Source organism: Nymphalis io, chromosome 16, assembly GCF_905147045.1.
Source record: "Nymphalis io chromosome 16, ilAglIoxx1.1, whole genome shotgun sequence".
NCBI lineage: Eukaryota > Metazoa > Arthropoda > Insecta > Lepidoptera > Nymphalidae > Nymphalis > Nymphalis io.
In genome coordinates, this window is record NC_065903.1 from 12,791,826 (window position 1) to 12,817,968 (window position 26,143).

Below are 26,143 nucleotides of genomic sequence, written 5' to 3' on the forward strand. Positions count from 1 at the left end.
GGATTTTCAAATATTAATTTTATAAAACATTCCTACCTCGTCCTAAGTCCTGGAGTTCGTCGTCAAATTAAACTTAACTTTCGAAGTAATTACCTCAATGATTCAGTATTCGTGTATGTGTTCTCCCTCATAATGATATTTGTTAACGTAATAATAAAGTTACCAACATTACACAACCATCAACAAATGAAACTGGTTTGCATTTGATCGGAACGGCATGCCCATACATATCCATACTTTTTTTTAACTAACTGGGAACTAAGATGTTATGTCCATTGTGTCTGTAATTACACTGGCAACAATAACAAGTACTGCTGTTTTACGGTAGAATATCTAATTGTGGGTGATACCTACGAAGACGAGCTTACACAAAGCCCTACCACCACTATATTTTGTGCATACATTAGTTAGAAGTAATGTTTTTTTACTTCTAACTAATGTATTTATTAGAAGTAAAGAGGCTAACAGAACTAAGTGCATCTGAAAGGAAGTGCTTAATTTAGCCCATAAATACTGAATAAAACGCTCATGATGTTACCCTTGTGACCCTTGAATGTTTCAGTCATCCTTCAAGCCGGAACACGGTCCTACAAAAGATCAGGTAGTAGATTAATCAGTCAGTGGATGGTACCAAGACCAGCCTACACAACGCTACTATACCGGTGACGATATCTGACAGATAAATCGTGGTAGAGCGTCCGGTAAACGTATTGTGGCTGATAGTTTTATCGGACCCCATCAAAGTGAATAGTGCTTGCTTGAAATATTAACGCCAATAAACGGAATGATAAATATGTTGGGCCGACCTAATGTGAACCTGCTCATACGTGAACGACGACATAATATACTTTTACAGAATTGACTGAGCTCGTTAATGTTCCGCTGTCGTTGTAATATTATCACGCGGTCATAGATTATAATAATGAATAAATATTCATAATAACGGCCCATTTCAAAGTTATCGTAATAATTACGTTTTTTTCATAGTCATCAGTGTTTTACAAGAATATGTGTGTTTGGTTTAGCTTATATTTACATTTATAATATGTATGTCTGCGTTTTCAGCTCGTGTGTTTCGTTAGTACACAAAAATTTTCTCCTGATCGATCAGCCGCGCGTTTAATCTCAAAGAGTTACACCACACAAAGCGCTACCACCAGTTTTCACTGGTGGTAGGGCTTTGTGCAAGATGGTCTGGGTAGATACCACCCACTCATCAGATATTCTGCTGCAAAACAGCAGTACTTGGTATTGTTGTGTTCCGGTTTGAAAGGTAAGTGACCCAGTGTAGTCACAGGAACAAGAGACATAACATCTTAGTTCCCAAAGTTGGTGGCGTATTGGCGAAATAAGCGATAACATTTCTTACAATGCCAATGTCTATGAGCGTTGGTGACCATTTACCATCAGGTGGCACATATAATCGTCCGTTTCCTATTCCGCTAAAATCGCTAAAATCCCGCTTAATTACTTTTCCACATCTAACTTAATACTACTAACGCGAGTATCTGACCGAAACTTAACAAAGATAAATATTATTGTGATATCGTTTGTCAATCGAACCGAATAAAACCACAATAAAGATTATATACTATAATAATTAAATATATTTACATGTATAATTCTAGTAAATCCTTATTTCAACAACCTTACACAATCAAACGTATCACTTTTCTTACTAAAATATATTTCACATTCAGTACAAATCATTTTTTTTCTCTCAATGTTTCTTCACTTTTTCCACATACACCATGCTTACAATATACGGTTTTGTTTTGTCCTTCTGGGGACCTTTACTCTTGTTCTCGACTGCTAGAGGGTCTGTCATCTCGGTGTGATGGGTTTCAGATTTCGGCTCACCTACTAATTTTACTTTAACCTGCAACTCAGGATCCTCTTGGAGCCAGTTATCCAAGTCACTACCGCAGCTGATTGTATCACTGTTGCAGCTAAGGGTCCCACTGTCGCTATCCGCCTCCTGCTTGATGCATAAGGAACTGCCAGCTGTTTGTTCCTTCTGGATCTCTCTAATGGACATATAATTCTGGCAAGCAAATTTGTGCGGAAGAATTCCTTTTTTTAATACTAACTTTGATACTCCATACAACTTGAATTTCATGTAGTTCTCCATGTCGTTTTCAATCTAAAAGTAAATAATTTTGATATTTATCGTATATTTTAAATATTATTCGAAAGAGCACGCTTTGAAATTCAAAATTAAAATAAACATAATTCCAGTAGGTTCTTACGAGCACTTTTACAACAAAAAACATCTCCTAATTGATTAGTATAGTTTCTGAGTCATTATGATGGCGTGAATAGCGAGTAGTGCTGCACTTGGTACATAATAATACGGTTATTTATATTTTAATTCATAAAAGTACTTACACATAACCGATTGTAAGTAGTGATGTGTTGTGGTGCTCATAGATTAGCACTGCTAGAAATATTAAAATATCTTTACACTAACAGCGCACGGCTAACAATTGGATCTCAGTTGTTATCTCCCTTGTGCATGTAATTACCCGTGCTCACTCGCCATTCAAAGCGAGAACAGCATTACAAATAAGCGCAGTATTAAGGTTTAGCCGTTTGAGCTATTCCTGAAGGAGAAAACGAGATTAATATTATGATATACACATTATATTTATAAAGGTAATGCTCTATTGTATCTAATACAACCTTAACTATTTATTTTAATTTACAGTACAAAAAGTTTCAATCAACGACATAAGTCGACTTTAATTTTACTTTTAAAGTTCCGATAACAACTTCGCCAGCATTGAAAACACATTATTTCACAAATCCATAATATCCATAAAATCTTAAAATTCTGTGGTATATTATGTCAATTCAAGGCCAAATTTGTTTATTTATCTTTACGCTTCCTGCCGTTGGGAGCGCCTGCGTCGTGAGAGCTCAATTGAAGGTCAAACAACCAAACAAACGTACTTTTATATTTAACTAGTTATTCATCGCGACTTCGTGCGAGCGTAATGAGGATTTAATCGCGTGCTATTTTTTAACCAGTACTGCGCTTTTACATCTTACAGCACACTGTTTGTTTTCCACGTTTATTTTAATATCTCCTAATATTTATAAAACTGCTGGTTCTAATTGCAAAGTGTAAAAGGCAATATTTATCTACGTAGAAGCTTAAAATTAATATTTTATTTATTTAGTAAGGATGGAATACTTCGTTACAATTATGTTAAACTAAAGTAGTCGATCTCTTCGGTTACGTTGAAATATAAAGCTATATGTCAAAAAGTATGTAATATATTATGTCCGATTTGTTAACAAAAATAATATGAAAGTCCCTTCATTCATCATATCAACCGGATACAATACAATTTTTTATACAATCCAAGGAGGATTGTATGAAACCAAAAAATAATTAAATCAAACATACACATAAGCTCTAAGTCGTTAAAACTTTTGATTATATCAACGTGTGTTGATGAAATAATAAAGGCGGTACCTTAGCAATGAGAATACTCTCTATGATATTGATTTTCGAAGCTGCAAATGTGGTTATTTTGTGACTATAGACAGACATTTAAATTTTATTTATTTGTATATATTGTGTTGATTAGCAGCGACCGACATTTTTTGTTACTCAGGTTAGTTTATTTTTGTAAAATCCCACCAAAAACCTCGTCCGATACCTATTTCGCAGATAAAAAAAAACCGAATTCGGTCTTCGGTCGACAAAATCAATAATATGTGATTCCAGTTGAGTTAAATAATATTTATTGGTTCGAAATATACAGTAAAAATATGTTTCAATTACATACTATTTGCTTAAATTATGAAATGTGAAATGTTATTACAATTTAATCACTTATTTTATTATAATCTTAAATATTCATAAAACCATAATGACATACAAAAAAATTAACTGTCATTTATAGTAATGCGACATCTAAGAGTACATTACGAGAGTGAGTCGTTGTATTTTGTAATAGAACTATCTAAAGTCTTAAGCTTATGAATGATAACAAGATAAGCGGTTACGTATAACCGCTTATCTTTGCGGTTATGTATAACCGCTTATCTTTGGTTTCAAAAAGTTCATAGTTTAATATTTGGCTTACATCGAAGTGATCTTCACAACAGAAATAATTCGTATACGGTCGCAGAGGTCGCGTCCGGCCCATCGCGCTACACCAATCTCTTCGCCTCTGAGCGCCGGTGGGAATACTGAAGAAGAGCTTTTCTGGTGTTTTAATCGTGGTACTCTTACATTCGGGCACGACACAATATCTATACATAGATTTTTTCGGCCACATTGTAACAAAGCAACAAAAACATTAGCAAAACACGTTTTACAGCTGCCACGACGCGAATGCGCCTGCCCGACTAGACGGCGATAGGCCAACGGGTGCGAGGGAGAAGGTGAGATGCGCGACGAGGAAGGGCGTTTGTATTGAGGCATGTGACGTCAGCGCTCTTGTTGGCAAATGGCGGCGATCGTAAATGATTGCGTCAGTTGTATGTAATTCATTTGGAACTAATGAAAGTTACGTTTTTAAATTAATTGTTGTGTTATTGTTATACAATAAAGTAAAATATATATTAATTGTAATCAGATGTTTTTTTGTATAACATTATAAGGTTTGGTACGAAAATAATTTCAAACATTAATATTTAAAAAAAAACTATCTCTAATTACGCCACGCAGTCTAATGAATAGTTTGTTTTATAATTGTTTATCGCATCGCCCGCGCGTTCGCTCGCCTCATAATCAAGTATCCAGTAAAACGAAATAAAAAAGCCAAAATATGTAAATGATCTGTGATAAAGCTAGAAGAAATAACAGATATTCACAACACACACAATATTTCGTATTCATGACATTAGTGCGATAATTATTATTCTATTAATTAAATAATAATGGATATACTGAATTATTGTAACGCTTCCTTATAAACTACTTAGGTGTTGTATTTCTATGTGCTATAGGTGCAGTAAGTAATAGTAAAAAAGTTACAACCCTTCTAATCTAATTGAACTATAAATAAGATTCAAAATTATTTATATTTATGCAAGCTAACTATTAATGAAAACTCAAAACTAAACGATAAAAATAATGTTATTTATTTAGATAAGAATTTAAGCTCTGTATTATACAAATACATAGCAAAAATATTATTAATTTTTTTTTAATTTTAAATTTTAAATTTGTATACAGTTCGTTCAGATATAAAAATCTTGTACACTAAGTTTTTGTATGTAATCGTTTTGGCGTCGTTCGTTCGCGTGAAAAGCGCTCGAACTGTTCTTTCCGGGTCCCTGTGATTCAGCCAAATCAAATATTAGGATATAATAAACAATAGACTTTATGTACCGTTTCAATAAAAAAAATGTACACGTCAATTAGCTATCCTTAATCAAAACGATTCGTTTTTTTTTTAATCTAGTTACTGGGCTTAAATTTAGTATTTACCTTTCTGTTCTATTTAACCTGTCAAAAAAATGTCACAGGGAACTGGTTCGCGAGTGACTCCCCGGAGCGCGACATTGTGTCCCGTCGGGGCGCGCGCGGGGTCGCCGCTACAGCTGATTACACGCGCCATTGTACACGTCACCGAAACACACAATGACCGCTCCAACTTTAAATTACCTGCTGTAAATCTTATGACGCTGAAAATAAGGGTTTCCTTTCTTTTATTCATTTGTTACAACTATATTTTGAGTGCAAAATGTCGTATGTTTAATTTGTGTAGTTTACAAGAGAATATTAAACAATTTAGTTCTTATATAAATCTAATTAAAATATGATTTATCCACGTACGCACCAACGAGCATCTTTGAATTGGCACTTTACAAAATTATATTAATTTCTAAGCTACCTCCGCGGTGTAGACTGTTGGTGCTCTACTAATTTCCACCAAAGTAAATAATTATTTATTCATCCTGCATGAAACTCGGCCAATAATGTGTCTGCGCCTTTTTATGATCTATATAATATGTTATCGACTAACACGCCTTATTCCTAATTGTTCTTTTAACATGATATTAAATAAATGTATTCAGTAATTATTTAATCCAATATAACGATCATATTTTACTCTATGATATGTTTTTTCCATGGGAACGAATGTATGTGTATAAATTATAATGTCACTGAGAGAATTTTTTTTAAATCGCAACTTAATTTTAAATTTAACGTTATTACTCTAACTATTATTGAGATTTTTTCAAATATAAATTCATTTATTCAACGTTGAAGCATTACACCAACTTATTGATACCTAATCAAAGTAAAAACTACCTACAAGAATAGAATGTTATATTTTATCTTTTTCTATTTTATTTTGGGACGTCACATACGTTACGCAATAAGCAATGAAAATTAAATATAAAAGGTATTTATCAACGTTGTATATTTTATACGAAGCTAATTAAACAACCCTTACTTACAAAATTATTCGCTGTTCATGGAAAGTCTGTATCATTCAACGACAATGTTATAAATACTAATACATCTACAAATTTATAATATACAAGAAAACAAGTATTAGATTTTTATTGTTTTAAAATCAAACACGTGCCCAGATTCTACAAAAAAAAGTGAATTGTTTAACATGGACTTTGGACTGTTAACGTTGAAAATTCCAAAAATACGTCAAATTTTGTAATTATATATGAAATCTGTTTAAACTTAGGGAAGTAAGTATATTTTTATTGCGAGGTAGTAATGGGTTCGCCTAAGCGTTGGTCGGCATATTACTTATAAATATTAAGTAATGTTGTCAAGGCAAAGAAGCCCTGTTCTAACCGATGGGTAAATAAAGGTAAATAACTATTTATATAAGTAAATTCGTAACAGTTATAGTATATTGTATTGTAGTTATTGATTAAAAATATTAATAATAAAAAAATGTTTTAAAATTCTGTTTTTAAAGTCTATGGTCGGTTAAATTTTCATTGAATGTTATAAAAACGTTACGATTTGAAATATTATAAATAAAAGATTTTAAGGAATTTTTTCGGGTTCAAATTGTATTTTTTTGCAAAATAAAAAAGCGATAAATATAAAATAGTCAAACTAACCTCAGCCGAGATACAGTCTGTCACGATCACGACTGAAGTATTCAGCCCGAATTTGTATATTCGGTAAATTATTTTCTGCAGTTTTTAAAATATTTCAAACAAACCGATTGACGAATATCGTGCAGTTTTTAAATTATGAAAATCTTCAGGTACATTAATTTCATTTTCAAGTTTTTTATTACAATGGTAATGAATTCGTATATGGTATCGCAACACAACTGATTCGGTTAAGACTTTTTTATAATAATTAATTTGACGTCGTTTCCCAAAGAAAATCCTACTTAAATAAAGAAGATTCAGAAACCGAAACATTTAGTAATCTAAATATTACCAAGGTATTGATTAAGTATTACATTTAGTGTAATCATAGATTATCACCCGCAACAAAATGCCCCAAATTTCAACTCAATCTGAGCAGTTCCTAGTTTAAAATTCAGTTTCAATATTTATACTATGTACAGGTGAAGTAAATAGAAGTAGAGCGGAAATAAATGATGGAAAACTCCATGGTGTTTGCCTAGACTCGAATTCGTCCAAGTGTGTAATTCTTTATGAGCTGTTAAGTCTTTTTTCCGTTTGAATAATGAAAGCTTGCAAATTATTTTTCAGGGTAAACAAATTAAGTAGGTATAATTACGAATCCTTTAAATGAGCCGTGTTCATAATCTCGAGAGCGTTTAAGGTACCTATGTTTAATGCCGCGCCGCTCTCAGCAAGCCATTGCGAGGTAATTATGTCGAAACAAATTAATTACATTTGCTAGATCAGAGGAGCAATGAGCCATGCGCAGGTCTGAGCTCTTGGAACAGAGGACACGCTTGGAGTTTCTGTCCCAACGACCTTGACGTTTTAAACTCTTTACAAGTGCTTGTTGCTCGCGAACATTGGTCTAGACTGAAGGCAGTTAATGAGAAATGTTTGTCGTCACAAGTTGTTTCTGCCGCAGATGCCCTCAATCTCGCTCTATGAAATACATATATAATAAACGTGACTGCTCCGTCGGTCTAATGACTCACTTATAATTTTGCAGATTCTTAGGTTCGAATTCCAGATGGGAACAAAAAAAAGTTATACAGGTTGCGATCAAGAAAATCTCAGTCCAGTCTTAAATCCATTACTGCTACTTAACTGTCTCTGATCGTATCGGATTTCTGACTTATGGAATTTTGAGGATGAGAGTTTATATCCTGTGTTTAGAAAAATTAGAATCTTAGGTCATAGGAACTAGGAGAAATGTGATGAGATGTTGCGCTTCCTTTTATGTTTGACGCGACTTTTTAAAACTTAGAAAGTGACGAGTTTATTTTATGTACTTTAGGGACTAAATATTAACAAAGAAAGTAATTCGAGTAGTTTTATGATATACTTCTAGCAACCATTATGTTAAAATATATTAGAATTTAAAAGTTCACAAGCTTATTAACATTTAAAATTACATTATATTTAATAAGCAACAAAATATAATTTCAAATTTATTATTAACCCATGATACCCGAGCGCCACGCCCCTGCTAATGCAAAATAATTATTTGCAGGTTAATGTTTCAAAGGAAAATTTGTAAAGTGGTTCTCAGGTAGCATACAGATAATGCGGGGCCTTCGCCTCATAGACAATTAATGACGAGACTTCTCACTTACACGTATTGTTACTTTATCAGTTGCTTTAATAATTTATTTTTATCGGGGCGAGACCGGGAGTTCCTATCAGTTATTCAACAACTCATGCTTGGTATAGTTTTGTTCAAATAGTAGCGTAAATGAGTTGAGATAGCCCAGTGGTAAAAACGCGTGAATCTTAACCGATGATTGTGGGTTCAAACCCAGGCGGACCACTGAATTGTCATGTGCTTAATTTGTGTTTATAATTCATCTCGTGCTTGACGTTGAAGGAAAAATATCGTGAGGAAACCTGCATATGTCAAATTTCACTGAAATTCTACCACATGTGTATTCTACTAACCCGTATTGGAGCAGCGTGGTGATAAGCTCCAAACCTTCTCCACAAAAAAGGAGAGGAGGCCTGTCCTGGGAGGAATGTCCCACTACTGGGCTAGCAGTGGGACATTCACAGTCTGTTACTGCTGCTGCATCCTATGATTAGTGGAGACATAATGCCGGGAGGAATGGCTTATTGTTATTACAGTGCTGTGTCTCCGGGTAAAGAGGACCACTTACCATCATGCTGCTCATTACGTATGCCATCATAAAATAGTTTGTAAGATAGAGTAAGTAAGTAAAAGCAGAGTTGTCCCCTTTCCAATCTGCCTATTCTGTTCTGAAAAAGATCAACCATTATCGAAGCATATTTGCGGCTAACTTTGAGAATATAGGTCGCGCGTATGCCGTATAGTGGTTACCTCAATAGTAACTGCCGCTTTCGACCCCTCCGTAATTCAATACTGATTGAAAATACGCAACAAATGTGTATATCAAATGACATCGAGGCCACATGTTCGTGAATCACAAAATGTTATTTTTTTTATTATTTGGAACATTAACAACAAAAACAATTTTTGTTTTGTTAATTTATAAATATTAAAATTATAAATAAGCGAAGTAGCAAATTGATTTTATTGGCTATTCAAATTAAAAAAATATTTCATAAATATATACTTTGCCCTAAGAAATAATCATTTAAGTTATAAAGACCAATAAAACAAAACTTTTGAAATAAATTTGAAACTTTTATAAATATTGTAATCATTCTCACAGACAGCTAGAATTGTATTACTAAAATCACTTTTCGTATATACGACCTTCATACATAATGTAGGATGACGATTCGTTGCGCTCCGCTGTTAGTAGAGGTCTTGTGAGACTCAAATCTAAGAGCAGATGTTTATTTTACCAACTATTATGTGCTGTAGAATTGCTTCGAAGACCCGTTTACGAATAGTATTTCGTTTTACATTACACTTTACACTAATATATAATCCACCACCCGTCCAGTTATCTGTGTATCTCATTTATACGATCTTGATTACTATTATAACGTATATATTTTTTAACATAACTTACTTAAGAATTTGACTATGGTGACTATTCTCGTGCGAAACTAGCTATCTGTGCGATTCATTTGATAGTACATAATTGTGCATAATGCCCACACAAGTGCACTCTCCATTCCAGTACTTTTATACGATGGATCAGGACATCTGACACAACGGGAAAGAGTTCAGGTGCAGTACCAACGGCTTTACGTGGCTGCCTAACGCACATGATTGTAAGCACTGCCAACTGTAACCAAATAGTGAGTTTCTCGACAAAATAATAAACAGTTTTGTTGATCTTTTCGCGGTTTAAAACCTTATACGTTAGCTAATAGATGAACGAGTTAGTTCAAACCCGTTAGCAACTTCTCTTAGTTTTTGTAGACATCATTTAAAGACTGATTATTTTGATATATTATACATTATGAACAAATATATTTATGTAAATCTAAATCCGTAGTGTACATATATACAGCTATATTTCGTCTGTCTTAAGAGTTGAGTTTGCAAACAACTACTTTATAATACTTTAACTTATAACTTAACCTTCGAAAACGCCTCTCGCCTAAACATTTGAAACTCACTGAAAATTCATTAACATATAACACAAACTATATAACCTAATTAATTTTACCGCTTTTCAAAGTTTTCCGAAACAGCGCAACTTCATGTTCCATAAACAAGTTTGAAACATAAAAACATCTTTATAATTACAACTCATAAAATCTACCTGTAATATTTATACGCGACTGGAGGCTATTTCATTTCGATCCTTATTTTACAGGTAATAAAGCATAAATTCGGATATTAAGAAAATAATCTCAATTAAGCTTGCTGCTGAAAGGCAGCCTCGCCTCGCCTTCATTGTAGAAGCAAAACGAATACGGTGCTGACTGAAAGGAATTTCTAATAAATATTAGGATTCTATTAGATTGTGATATTTAATAAATAATAAAATGTAAATAGTAATTATAAACACCAAAGCGTTTAAGCGTCTATGAAACTGACAAATTATCTGACCCGAGACGGTCATGTGGTTGGAACACGTAAATCATAACCGAAAGATTCTGGCTTCAAATACAGTATTAGCTTATTTATGTAATTGTTATCATTTGTATATATAATTCATCTTGGGCTTTGTACTCCTACATGTGTTTCCATCCATAAGAAAAATTGTGAATTAATACTTGTAAATTAGTTTCCACTAAATCGTGGTATCTTAAAGTCACTTTTCCATAATTAGTGTATATGACCATTTACCATCGGGTGGCCCAGTTGGTCTTCTATCTGTATTCCAAATTACAGACAGTTTTATAAGAAATGTAAGTTTACTTATCTTTTACCTAACAGGGGGACAATAGGTCAAGCGACCCAAGCAACCCCATATCAGTCACTGTCGACGCACGTGCGCTTATACATTCCACACCCGCTGTTGTTTTTATTGATGTTGAATAAAAAGTTATATGTATGTTGTATTCTTAATAGTACATTTTATTCCTTGTAATATAACATAATAGGTAATATTTAGTTTAATGAAATTAAGAAGAGCTTAAATGTACAAATGAAGCGACAATACAACACGAAACATCAAAACACATATGAATATAATGTCACAGAATAGAGAAAGATCATTTTGTAATATTTATAAAATGTGTCATTCATCAGTTTTGCAACTGAATTTATAAAATGTAGTGCTTTTTTGTAATTGTAATTTTAAATTTTTATTATGAAAAACAAATTTTATTACCAAAATATTTTTTTATAATTATATAGACAAATTATATAATAAACTTATGTACACAACAAAACCTTTTACGTTTTATTTAATTTAATTAAAGAAGCAGTTTGTATACGTTTTGGGATCTTTTATAATGTATATATATCCTGAAATAACTATAACTATACATATAATATTTAATTCATAAACATAAATTTACTTGTATAACATTAACTTGTATTGTTCAAACGAAATATTGAATTCTATAGAAAGTTCGTGGACGCGTCTGCTCTCGACGGCGACGCGCAACGGTACATTTGATAAATTCTAAACTCAATAATATTTGGACGTAAACGATTTAATTTCACAACAAAGTAAATAGCAGACAGAAGCAAATTGGATTAAGTAAAGACATTTATTAATATTTAAATAATTTATTTATACAGAATGATACTCATTTTCAGAGAATATTCGAATTTCTATTATAACTGAAAATCCGCTACACGTGTATCAACCACCCCGTGTTGGAGTAGCGTGGTGGAATAATCTCCAAACCATCTCCTAAAAAGGAGGAAGTGCGGCAGTGGGGTGTTTTTAGCCAGAAGTTAAGTAATACTACTCATATTTGTTAAGCAATGGCTACTCGTCCCGATTTCGTACGGGCTAAATAATGAATGGATTAATCAAGGTTTAATTTGGATATAAACATTATTTTGCCGATCGATTTATTAACCAATACACACAGTTCGCTTAACGCGACCAAGCATTTTTCACTCGTTAAGTATCACATTCTATTTCTAAAATTACCGGTTCGTATTACAAAGTATTTGAGGACATTTTTATTTAGATAAAAAGTTTAAAACCAATTTGTTATTTAATTTATATACGGATTTGAAACGGGTGAAGTAAAGTTGTCATTATAGGTATATTATTATAAAATACAACATAAATTTGGGTATCTACTTAAAAGTTAGTTATCTATTAAATATAATATTGCTGCTGGCTGGCGACTTTTCCGTAGATATGTTAATGACAAAGTTATTGTGTTTGTTATAGTTTTCTAAGCGTTCGTTTCAAAGATGCCTCATATTTAGTATATATTGAGTTTATATATTATATAATATGTAGGTATATACTTTAATTCGTAAACATCAGTATATATATATATATAGTAAGGAAGTAATGGAATGTATGTGTATTTTTTTTATTGACCAACAAAATTGCTTATTTGTAACAAAATGAATACTTAACGCACGACGCGGTTGCCGCGGCGTCAATCAAAAAAGTACGAGATTCTCATAAAATTTGCATGCAAAACCAACAGAACATCACGCAAAAAACCATATTTCAATTTCCATTTTTCTGTGTGAAACAGTTCTAACGTAATAAGGTCGGTAATTTGGATTACAGGGCCATAAAGAAACATAACGCGGCACTAAACACGATCCGCGACGAGTCGATATTAACTCTCGCTTCGTAAACGTTTGTGCTGTAAATAAACGTGACCACGACGAGTAATGCGACGCCGGTATTGATTCAGTGTCTCACTTAATAATGAAAACGTTACGAGTAGCTTATGTTTATGCATCAACTGTAGCAGGTTGTGCTCGTTCCATATAACTGTAACCGCCTCAATGCTATTCTCAGCGACCGCTGGTGAAGTCTGCCTATTAGACATAGACGCGTAAGTGCTTGTGTAGTTGTAAATACACAGAACAAACCTGATACAGATTTATTATCTATACGTATAATAAATCTGTAACTGACCGCTGTCTGTACGTGGAAGATATAGGAGTAAAACTATTACCTTTATCGACGAAATAGAACCCAAAACAATGATTGTTAGAATTTAGTCTGTTTGTCTGTGCGTTTGTGCATGCTAATCTTAGAAACGGCTTAACGAATTTTTATGCGGTAATCACTTTAATGTATTGTGGCAAACTTCACTTAAAATATATATGTCTATCTTTGAAGGTTGACTATAACCTTTTGTATGGTAATTATTTTTTTTCTAAAATAATGCATTATATGCATTAGTTTCAACAAGCGCCGACGAAACATTATCGAAGTTTTGGAACGATAGCCAAGCAATCTCGGAGACTCAAGAGTTAACGCTAAAAAAATGGCGTCTTATATGATGACGAGAAGTGTTTTGTTTATTGTATAACAATTTTTTAATAATATTATCTTTTAAAAGGCATACTTTAAATATGTTGTGGTGTGCTCATAATGAAGAAGTGTGGCTTAGGCGCCGAAAAAGAGACATTAATCGTCAGTGCATGGAGACAATACGCGAAATTCCGGCAACTTTATTTGTGCAGCAATTTCGGCTAGACAAATCACATTTCGAAGCTCTTTGTCACGAACTCCGACACAAGATTTTGTTAAAAGGAACAAAAAAGATTTCCCTAAAAGTTAAGGTAAGTTCTTAATAATATGATTGATTATTTATTTATTTATTAAGTACCATCAGCAGTCATTACACTTATACACATGTAATAATAAAAACACATTCAGAGTTAACATAAAGTGTGCGGTTCTTCAAGAAAACCACAGCATGTTAATATATATACAATAAACAATTATTTTACACTACTAAAATACTAAAAATTGCTGAATACATTTCAATAATATAGTATTAGCTATTTTTTTGTTACTTATCTATCATAAATTTCATTTCCTTTCAAATTGTTTGTGGTTTTGTAGGTTTGTGATAGTAATCTTTTAATTTTAAATATAAACGCATAGTTTGGTGGAGATACACATGATTCATATTTATGGTCTTCTAGTAGAGTTGAATCATAATTGCATGAACTTAATCAAAATAATGAGCAAGTATGGCTATTAGGTAGGTATTTATAATAGTAAAAAGATCAAATCTAAGGAGTTTCTATTACTTGTGACTAACTAAATTTTAAACTATTTTTTCAGGTGACTGGATATCCGCAACGCCCTTGGCTTATGATACCTATCCTCAATGCAGTTCAAGGTTCTAGGGAAGACCGATACACTCAAATGCATATGCGAGTCCGTAACTGTATTGAGCGTTTTGGATTACTCAAAGCACGGTGGAGATGTTTGCTTAGACACAGGGTTCTGCAGTATCATCCTCATGTAGCTAGCAACATTACAATGCCATGTTGTGTGTTACATAATATAGCTCTGCAAGCTAGCTTGCCACCACCACAACCACTTCCTGCTGCACATGATAATGGGGATGATATAATCCCACAATCACAGTGAGTGTGGGATCTTACATGATTATATTTTACATTGCATAATTATAAATTGAACTTTTTATGTACTCTATTTTTAATTTATCTTATAATAATATTAATAATAAGATATTGATTGTATTTTGAACAAGTCCAGTTTTTTTAATGTAATGTATTAAGATATTAAATAAATAATAAAACAGATTTATTATTACAACCAAATTTATTATTATTTTTATTAAAACACTAACAATTATAACTTGGTGGTGGTGTGCACGGTAGATAAGAACGAAGATAAAAAAAAGACGAAGGTAAAATAGTGTATATTAAACGTATTGTACATTGCTTCTTATATTAGATAGGCGGACTGTTACATTATATATGAAGCTGACTGTACATAAATATTGCTTTCAGTAACAGTACAACAGTAACAGCCTGTTAATGTCCCACTGCTGGGCTAAGGCCTCCTCTCCCTTTTGAGGAGAAGGTTTGGAGCTTATTCCACCACGCTGCTCCAATGCGGGTTGGTAGAATACACATGTGGTAGAATTTCAATGAAATTAGACACATGCAGGTTTCCTCACGATGTTTTCCTTCACCGTTAAGCACGAGATGAATTATAAACACAAATTAAGCACATGAAAATTCAGTGGTGCTTGCCCGGGTTTGAACCCACGATCATCGGTTAAGATTCACGCGTTCTTACCACTAGGCCATCTCGGCTTTATTGCTTTCAGTTCTTACATTTAGTCTAAATTAAAAATTAGGATATGTTTTAATACTACAACAAAAGGATCAATTATACTGATTAAAAGAAATAAATTGTGCCCAAATTAATTTGCTTGGGCAACACATTGCATCTTTAAAAAAAAGTACCTTGTATAGAACAAGAAGAAATAAAATGGAACATAATTTCATCTGTGGCAGATATTTGGGATGGACAGACTGTACATTCAGATTCGTTGGTCAGGGGTGGTAGAGAATTTATCTCTGATGGTGAAGCCTGAAAAATATGAAGAACATGAATGCACTTGTTTATAGAAGAAAATACACTAATAAGCAAAGACCATAGTCTTTGCATAATCAAAAACATAAGCAAAAAAATAAACTAGCATCAAAGCCTCTCTCTTTAATTCCAGCTTGACCAATAATAGTAGTCAAACCCATTATGCCCAACACCCTCTCTTCTAAAGCAGTGAGAGATTGTCTGCTGCTTGGACCAGTACCAGTACCAGAAGCCTCACCACATATTGCCAAAGCTTTTTTCTTAGTCTTAGTTTTCCAGTCTGCCCATACCTGGACATTATTTGTTAATTTTTGTCATGAAAGTAAGCTGATTGATAATAATAAAATGAATGAATGATAATAATAGAAAATAAAAGAACCATAAAATAATATTTTACAGTGGTCTTTGTTAGAATCTTACTTTTTTCCATTTGTCTCTTGGCTTTACTGCTCCTCCATCTATGGAGTTTAACAATTCTTCTAATTCCCACCACGGTCGGTCAGCTTTCGGCCTTGAAGCCCTTGATGGGGCCTCGTTATATCGCCATAACTAGAACAAGTTAAAACTATTTCAGAGAAACAAAGGGTCTATTGATTAAGTAAAGAATCTCTGGGCTTGCTCGAGATTTATATTCCATTCTACAAAAGTTATCACATCATTTAAGGTATCTTTGATTCTTAATTAGGATAATAACATAAAATTTCGAGTCACAGTAATGTTTAAATTTACATTCCGCACTGTGATATTGTTATGAACCAATTTCAAGAAGAACATATACCCACCCTATTTCATTTACTTACTTTTTTTCAGTTTTCAGTTGGCTAATCTCTCTTGCGATTGGCCGCCGTGGCAGAAATCGGTCTGGAGGACATTATTATTATTATTATATACTAAAATATTATAAGTCTACTCTTAGTGACTTTTAAGTTATACGCGGGTGAAATAGTTGAAAATAAATCCTAATAATATTTTTGCAACATTGTACACAATACTTTTTGTAACAAAAAGGTTAATAAAACTCTCGATATGTAGATCAATTAGAAGATAAAAGAATTTGTAGAAGAAATAAATGTGACAAGATAGCTTACTAGCCTCGACCCGCGCCTGTATTTGCTCTCCGCTCGGAACAGCGCCATGAAAGCCGGCCCACAATGGAGCGACTGTCGCGTCACACGATGTTTCCGCTCGTTACGGCTTCTCGGACGCAAACACCGAGATAAATCTTCTTTATTGCGAACTCAGCCTCACTCGCTACCAAAATATGTTGTATTGTGCGCCCTCACTGACGAGCGCGACTAGCGAAAAAGGCGTCGGTTGATAAAAGAATAAAACTTCCATGAAAGTTTGTTGCTCGCTTTTATTCAATGAATATATTATACATCCATACATTTCTACCCGTCATGAAAAAAGGTCTTCGTGTGATTTACTAGTTCAACGATGATATTTGAAAGGGGAAAATAGAAATAATGAATAGTTTGGTTAGTCCAATGTATCTCTACTGTTGAAGACTTTCTGTATTAAATGTTTGTTTGCCTTTAAAGCTTTATTTAAAATAAGTAACGGATGTCCATGTCTTACTGGTGGTAGAGCTTTGTGCAAGCTCGTCTGGGTAGGTACCACACACTCATCAGATATTCTACCGCAAAACAACAGTACTTGGTATTGTTGTGTTCCGGTTTGAAGGGTGAGTGAGCTAGTGTAATTACAGGCACAAGGGAGATAACATCTTAGTTAGTTAGTCCCAAGGTTGGTGGTGCATTGGTGATGTAAGCGATGGTTAACATTTCTTATAATGCCAATGTCTATGGGCGTTGGTAACCACATACCATCAGGTGGACCATATGCTCGTCCGCCTTCCTATTTTATAAAAAAAATGAACTTAAGTAAAAAAATATTGTAGTTAATTCTGCTTAGGGATATTATACACTAACATAATATTCTTCATTCATCATTTTAAATTTAAGGATTAAAATATTAGTGGTGATTTATTTAATATAAAACACTAATGTCACCTCGTTGAAGGATAGCGTGAGTCTCATCATTATTTTAATGATAAATCTTTTCTATGTATTTATTGTTTAAATTTAATTCCATTTTTGAAAGCAGAAAAGAAAATTCACTATAAGTAAACCTCGTATAGTATATATTTCAGTACATATTTTTTTTTTTTTTTTAATAGAATAGGAAGGCGGACGAGCATATGGGCCACCTGATGGTAAGTGGTCACCAACGCTCTTAGACATTAGCATTGTAAGAAATGTCAACCATCGCTTACATATCCAATGCGCCACCAACCTTGGGAACTAAGATTTTATGTCCCTTGTGCCTGTAATTACACTGGCTCACTCACCCTTCAAACCGGAACACAACAATATCAAGTATTGCTGTTTTGCGGTAGAATATCTGATGAGTGGGTGGTACCTACCCAGACGAGCTTGCACAAAGCCCTACCACCAGTAATATTGTATACATAGGCAATTTTATCTACAAAATAATTAATTAACGTAGTTCCGCGAGCCCTATTTAACTTGGTATTTTGTAATATAACATGCGCCTCCATCAAATAGTCTTTGTACATAACATAACATGTAAAACCTTTTCGAAAAACATGTACATGACAATTTTGTTATCTTTTGTTACCCTTTAGTTTTAAATAAGAAAAATATGCGGATAGCATTCAATAACAAATGAAGCCCCGCTTCTGGTACTGAATAAAAATATTTCGTGTGACATTTTGTAGAATACTGGAAAGTGCGAACGGTAGGCTTTTATGTCGAACGTTTTATTGTTAAATTGTTTGTATACTATATATAATATCTATATATATATATATATATATATATATATATATATATATATATATATATATATATATCGCTCCAAATTTTCTGTGCCTTTCGGTGACCACTTTATCAATCATCACCTTGCACAGCGCACCTAGCGGCGGAAAATTAATAAATATATATTTTTTCCATATTTATGTTAGGAAGATAATCAAACAAGTGCGTAGCCTGCAGTGCTATTGTATAAGAACTCACTTCATTAACCCCTGAAATATTCACAGACTATGGTGATATACTATTTTGATGCGTGTACACACTTGAAATATTGTAATTGTTATGGTCAATGTCGTTTATCACTCTCTTACATTTCACGACCAATTCCTGCATATAGATTGCAGTGCGCAAAGTGCCCAGCAAAGAATGTATGTATTTGTACAGTGGCTCATTTACTCTTTTTGGAAAAATAATATTAATAAGTGGGTGGTACCATAAACTAATTAGTTTTTCTACTTTTATGCACAAAATATTAATATTACTTCCGAAAAAATCACTTATTTAAAATAAGATCAGTAAAGCACAATGGAGAAATAATTAATTATATAATGAATAACAAACGTGTAATTTAATTGATAAAAAATATTAACAACTTGGTCGTTTACCTTTAAGGGTTCCTTTCGCTAGAATCTCGGAATGTGATGGATTTGAATGAACTTATGGTAACTTTAATTTCTATACCCAAAATGTTTTCAGACTACTTATACACGAAGACCAAGAGACACAGGACAACATATATAAATGATAAAGAGTGCAGCTCACAGCGAGCCCCATAGCTAAGGAAGTAGGTGACCGGTTCAGTGGAGCGTGTCATCGTGTATCAGCGCCGCGTCGACGTGACGGCGTCCTATTTACTCCACACTATGGCCCACTGAGCTCTCAAGTGATCTGAACTAATTAATGAGGGCAGTAAATACAGGTGGCTGATGTAAGCCGCCCCCTATCATTCCTCCCCTCGGTCCTTCTTCCCGTGGACATCCTCTTCGTGAGTCTAAAAGGTTTTATTAATGACATATGTGCAGGTAAAAGTGCTTGTAATAATTATGGAATCTATATATGTATGAAATAAAATATTAATAATAGTATGAAAATAAAAAACGTTCTTATGCATACATTAGTTTAACCTTTATATTGAACGATACTTTCACAAATATTACACATTTATATAAAATAAAACTTCAATATTTTTTTCTAATCTGTGGATACTCGAAGAGGAGTGGAAAAAATTGAATTACTGCTCCTTCCCTCAGACCGGCACCAAGAATAACAACACGAGACACGCTGTAACTTCGTGCTCGTTATGAGTGGCGCAGACCTGATTTACTCTCAGTGGGGAGCTCTTTTAGAATAGATTTAAATATTTCTAAGTTTCCATATTGAATAAATATATTGGACTTTTGGCGTAACAAATATTAAAATAACATCGTCAATGTGCTCCAAGATGCTATATCCCTTGTGTCTGTAATTACACTTGCTCTCGCACCCACAACCCAAACTAGAACGCACTAACTTCAAGCATTTCTGTTCGTCGATATAGTGATTATGACTGATCACCTAGGCAGTCCCGTTGCACGATGCACCCTCTACTATCACTGGTAACTAAGCCTTACAAGCGATCATTATTACCGGTTCTAACGAAAAATCGTCAGGTGGTAGGTGAAGCTTCAGCTACTGTAAAGTCTAAGCAATTTATCGGATTTTAAAAAAATAGGTTGAATTCGTATCCGTTACAGTGAGTGAGCCAGTGTAAATACAAGGGTACTCAGTTCCCAAGTTTGGTGGCGTATTGGCAATGTAAGGAATGGTTATTATTTCTTACATCGCCAATATCTACCGGAGGTGGTGACCACTTACCATCAGTTGTTCCATTTGCTTGTCCGCCTCCCGATAACCTAAAAAAAATATCTCTCTTGTTAAAAGTTTTCCATCATATAATTGATAATTTAAAAAACCCGTTTCGTTTGCTCATTGCTTTTAAAGATTTATTTTACGGTACAAACATTGCTTACATTTAACATAAAAGTGTAGTGACGTAATAATATTGTTCAACATAATTAGAGGCAGCTCCCGGTCGCGCTTACAAGAGAGTTTTGTTCTGTAAGTCCTCACAACATTATTGCATGTGTTGCGGTGTTGAAGTATGTGTACGAGTGTTTATACAACCTCTACTTTTACTTTTACTAATTTTAAATTGAATATAATTCTATGTAAAATTCTACCAACCCGCATTGGAGCAGCGTGGTGGAATAAGCTCCAAACCTTCTCCTCAAAAGGGAGAGGAGGCCTTAGCCCAGCAGTGGGACATTAACAGGCTGTTACTGTACTGTTACTATGTAAAATTGTATTTTAAGTAAAAAAAAATCCCTTTCTCAAGCAAAGCGTTTTGATCAAGATGCTCTAGTGAGGGCTGTTGGTTAGAAATTTGAAATAGTTTCATCCAGCACATGCTCGCCCGAATTCGAAACCGCGGTCTTCGGTTAAAATCCATGAGCCTAATTGAAGAGAATTAACATGTTGGTATTAACATGAAGGTAAAAATAAAAACATACATAATTTGGATCAATAGCGTGACTTCCTTCTAGGGCCTCGGAGGGTCCTCTGCGAATTAGCGCACAATTGTTCATCACAACGTCAAATAAATTCAATTTTTTCTCACTTGAGATATTTACAATAGAGTATAATTTTGTATGATGATTATAATAAAAATTGTAATGAGATTAATGTTCTCCCAGCTCCACGCTAATGAGGAACGTGATCGTTTCACATAAATATAATAATACTATGTTAAAAAAAACTGACTCCAAAGTGTGATAGATCTTGGCAAGCTTTAAACTACCCCTGAAATTTTAATACCCAACGCAAAAAATAATCGTTCGGTTGACGTGGTAAGGAACTATTCACCCAAATCTCATGCAGATGCCTTTGTATAAGAGTGTGGTGTTTTTCTCAAGGACTTTTTTATTAGATTTTCATCAAAATGTGGGAGCACTTTTTTAAATGTGTTCTGCTTACAGGGCAGAGATTATTTCGCAAATTTCACGAAGCATACACTATTTAATTGCTCATTAAGCTAATCCATTTCAACCAATTAAAGGTTGTCAAAGGTTACATTATCTGTCAGATTTATTTCTATTACCTATCATTACAAAGATGTCAAGATTGAACAAAATTAATGATCTAGTTAAGTCGCATATTTCAACGGTCTAGCAAAACGGCTCTTTGTTATCGAGTTTAGTGAATCTAGAAAGTTCTCAATGAATTAGCTTGTCGAGTTTAGTGGCGGTCGGGGACGACGGTGGTAGGGAGGCGAGAGACGTCCTTAGAGTAAAGGGTAATCAGACAAGTAATCGCGGCACAAGCTCTTGTCTAGACCATTTACACCTAGAAATATAATTCTGTTACCCGAATACGTCACGGTCAAGTATTATTCACATAATAAAAATGTTACAGACGATGTCGTTTCAAGAGATTAAACGGCTTGAAATTTTAATAATATACTTAATATACTTTGAAAATGTGATGTCATTCAAAATCAAAGTCAAAAATATAATTTATACGCGCACTTTGGAATCGTATTGTTACAAGTTAAATTAAATATAAATTCATCGGTTAATGTGTGTTATGCGGAGACGTGAACAAAACCAAACAATTGTGAAACGAGGTAAAGCGACGGCTATTATTATAGATTAAAATAAAACGAAAATGATGTAGAAATATTTCGAATAAAAGTAAATGTATTTATTAAAAGAGAAAGATATTGCGGGTAAGGCTATCGAGTGTTTTCAAACTGGACTACGTTTTAATATAAAGGTTCTGTGCTATTTTCGGGTAACCTTCACGAAAACTAAGCTCTGAAATGTAAAGGTGGATGTAAAGTAGGGCACCGGAGTTCGGGCCGCGTGGGCCCGGTTGGCGCTCAGGCGCTGCGGAGAGAACGCTTATTTTATTTTTATAAAATGTAACTCGCGCTCAGCAGCGCTGGAAACTTGTCTTTTTACTCTGAACAACACTTTAAGATAAAACCTTTTAACTCGACTGCAGATTTTACAAACGTATAAATGTTTTACTAGAATCCATGAAATAGTTTTTAAAGCAACATTCACACACTTGATGTTTGTTATGTGCTGCACCTACGACATCGAACCTACGACCGTTGACGTCGAATGAAATAATATAAAATTAGACAATCGTCTAACGACCTTGATGACGTGTGCCTAACTCAGTTCATAAGCATTGCCTACCTAAAGTATTTTGATTATGTTGTAGAAGCGTTCCGCAAAATCCTGTTCTCTTTGATTATTTTCATTTTTCTGGTTCGAGTGTGTTATTCATCATATTTTTCGTCTTCTTCTTATGGGGTAATAAATTATCTTGTTTATTGTTACCGAGTATTTACTAATATTATTAATATCGTAGTGAAAACAATAACGTTATTTTGTACGCACTCATTTCGTATCTCATTCGGGAAATGAATGTTGAAACGCGACGGCGGTGTTACGTTATATTGATGCGTGTTCCTGATTATTATAATCAATGTCGTGTAATATTTCTATTCTGATATTATTGACGATCGCGTTCTGCGGTTAGTTTCGAGCTTAGTCTCTAATTCTAGTTTCATTAATGAATAATTTGTCAGTTATTTTTGCGGTGAAAAGTCTTTCAGGTACTATAGCTTCCCAATTGTGTTAATTAAGTTATTTTATTTTGTCTTTTCTAGTTAACCTTTGCAAGCTTAGAACTTTTTAGCACTGATTTTATTAATGTTCATATAATAATAATGTTGTTTATGGACCTACAACTAAGTAATCTGTAATTGTAGTAACAGTGGGGCGTAAACGACCCCTTGGCCATATGCGAGTTAAATATTAATAATAAGAGTAATTTCTTTATAAATATAGCAAGTAATGTATGCATTTTACTTGTTAGTTTTAATGGCGTTAGTTTTGACTTCCGTAGAGCGGTAACGGCTGCTCGCAAGTTGAACTTCCCGACGTTACCTCTCTTGAATATATTATTATTAACACAGAAAATGTTCTCTTCATTATTAAATCTATTTAATATAAAATAGCAATATTTTTTTTAATTTAATTCTGTAAAGTAATAAAAATGCTCAAGCAATTTGGACAAATTCATCGCTTTACATATTGAAGTTATAAACGGCTACCTCATAATACAACAAACTACAAAATATTTAAAAAATCTTGATTCCGGCCAGGATCGAACTGGCGGCCTTCTGCGTGTAAAGCAGATGTGATAACCACTACACCACGGAACCGTATTACTACAAATTAGAAAAGTCTGTTTATATGAACACAAACGAACACAAACTAGTGAAAGTAGATATTTTTTTATTTATGACATTGTTTTCTTGAACTTAGATTACGAAGTCAGTCGTATGTAACTTACTTTTTCGCGAATAATTTTTTACTTTAATGTAACATTTTGGACGCGATAAGAACAAAATGTCGAGGTCGAGGTGACTACTTATGGGATAGGATAGTATATCAAGAATCATTCAGAGTGATTGTGTCTTAAAATATAAAGGAGTAATAAATATATTATTTCTTAGTAAGCTTTCGTAATAATTTTAATTATCGTATTATGTCTTCAAGCTATAAAATTTTTGAAAAATAATCCTCTTCATCGATATCAAATACTTTCGACTCATGTTTAACACACATACATACATAGTTATTATTATAATTACAGTGTGAGATTGTGTGTGGAGAATCTGCCACAAATCAAAGTTTGTAGCAAACTTGATTATCAATGCAATGATAGCAAAGAAAATGGATGATATGGATGTTGCTCGCGATACGGTGCGAACCCCGCCCACCGGAGATTTGGCAACATTTGCATAGCCTTATATTATTTAAAGTCAAAACCTTACAGAAGAAAGAAAATAGTGGTTTAAGAAATCGAGTGGGCTCTCAAAGATAGTAATTACCGTTAACAACTAATAAAATTGTAGGTTTATTTGAAACGGCCTGGAGACGTTCTGTTATTTACTACTAGAAAAATGGCTCTCTGTTGTTTTATATTTATTATAATTTGTTTTGTGTTAACTCTCCGAACTTGTTTAGTTATTAGTTTTTATTTGTCACGTTTTTATTTACTATTTGTGTTGTGGACTGTGGTAATGGTGGTTATATTCTGTTGGGCAACGTTCGTAAAAAATAAACATTATTGGGCTACATATTAAGTAAGTCTTGTAGCTGCAGTACAGTACAAATACAATGTACTATTATGAGTGTAAATACCTGCGTTTCATTTAGATTTATAACTTTTACGATATTTTAATTCACTATAAATTTTTAATTAGCCTTTATGTTTTTTTTTACAGAATAGGTATGTAGGCCACCTGATGGTAAGTGGTCACCAACGCCCATAGACATTGTAAGAAATGTTAACCATCTATTCGGAACTATGATGTTATGTCCCTTGAGCCTATAATTAACCTGTCAAACCGGAACACAACAATTCCAAGTACTGCTGTTTTGCGGTAGAATATCTGATGAGTGGGTGGTACCTACGCAGACGAGCTTCAATCAACAGCCAATCGTTGTCCACTGCTGAACATAGGCCTCTCCCAAGGTGCGCCAAAGCTCCCTGTCCTCCGCCTTCCGCATCCAGTTGGTGCCCGCCACCTTCTTAAGGTCGTCGGTCCACCTGGCTGGAGGACGCCCTACGCTGCGCTTGCCGATTCGCGGTCTCCACTCTAGGACTCGTCTGCTCCAACGGCCATCGGTCCTACGACATACGTGACCAGCCCACTGCCACTTCAGCTAATTTTGCAAGCTATGTCGGTGACTCCGGTTCTTTTCCGGATAATCTCATTTCTGATCTTATTTTTCAAAGATACTCCGAGCATAGCTCGCTCCATAGCACGCTGAGCGACTTTGAATTTGTGGACTAGTCCCGCAGTTAGTGTCCACGTTTCGGCACCGTATGTCATGGCAGGTAAGACGCATTGGTTGAAGACTTTCATCTTCAAACATTGCGGTATAGACGACTTGAGGACTTGACGAAGGTTGCCAAATGCTGCCCATCCCAAGCGAATGCTTCGATCGGCTTCCTTCTCGAAGTTGTTCCTACCGACTTGTATTATCTGTCCTAGGTAGGTATATTCACTAACAACTTCGAGAGGTTTCCCCTCGACGTATATCGGTCCCGGCACGACATGCCTATTGAACATGACCTTGGTCTTGTCCAAGTTTATACCGAGACCGACACACCGGGAAGACTCGCCTAGGTTACGCAGCATTTCGGTGAGTTGTTCCAGCGACTCTGCTATGATGACGATATCGTCGGCAAATCGAA

The 26,143-nt window shown here is 34.1% G+C and overlaps 1 protein-coding gene and 1 non-coding gene across 2 annotated transcripts; both read right to left on the reverse strand.

The window, feature by feature from the left end:
* Positions 1 to 1,643: 1,643 nt before the first annotated feature.
* Positions 1,644 to 4,343, reverse strand: LOC126774350 (uncharacterized). Its single transcript, XM_050495836.1, has 2 exons — positions 4,098 to 4,343; positions 1,644 to 2,143 (listed from the first exon to the last, which is right to left on the reverse strand). Exons 1-2 carry the CDS (start codon positions 4,290 to 4,292, stop codon positions 1,721 to 1,723), a joined length of 618 nt encoding a protein of 205 aa, XP_050351793.1. The 5' UTR covers positions 4,293 to 4,343; the 3' UTR covers positions 1,644 to 1,720.
* A 19,682-nt stretch (positions 4,344 to 24,025) lies between these two features.
* Positions 24,026 to 24,098, reverse strand: Trnav-uac (transfer RNA valine (anticodon UAC)). The gene has a single exon. It is a non-coding gene; the product is annotated as a tRNA-Val (tRNA).
* Between the last annotated feature and the right edge of the window lie 2,045 nt (positions 24,099 to 26,143).

What these genes read in the sequence shown, in the direction of transcription:
- LOC126774350 (XM_050495836.1), bottom strand. Translation starts at nt 4,292, where the DNA reads ATGTGGCCGAAAAAATCTATGTATAGATATTGTGTCGTGCCCGAATGT. An exon ending in GTTGTGAAGATCACTTCGAT is followed by an intron (nt 2,144 to 4,097) that starts GTAAGCCAAATA and finishes ATTTACTTTTAG; the next exon opens with ATTGAAAACGACATGGAGAA.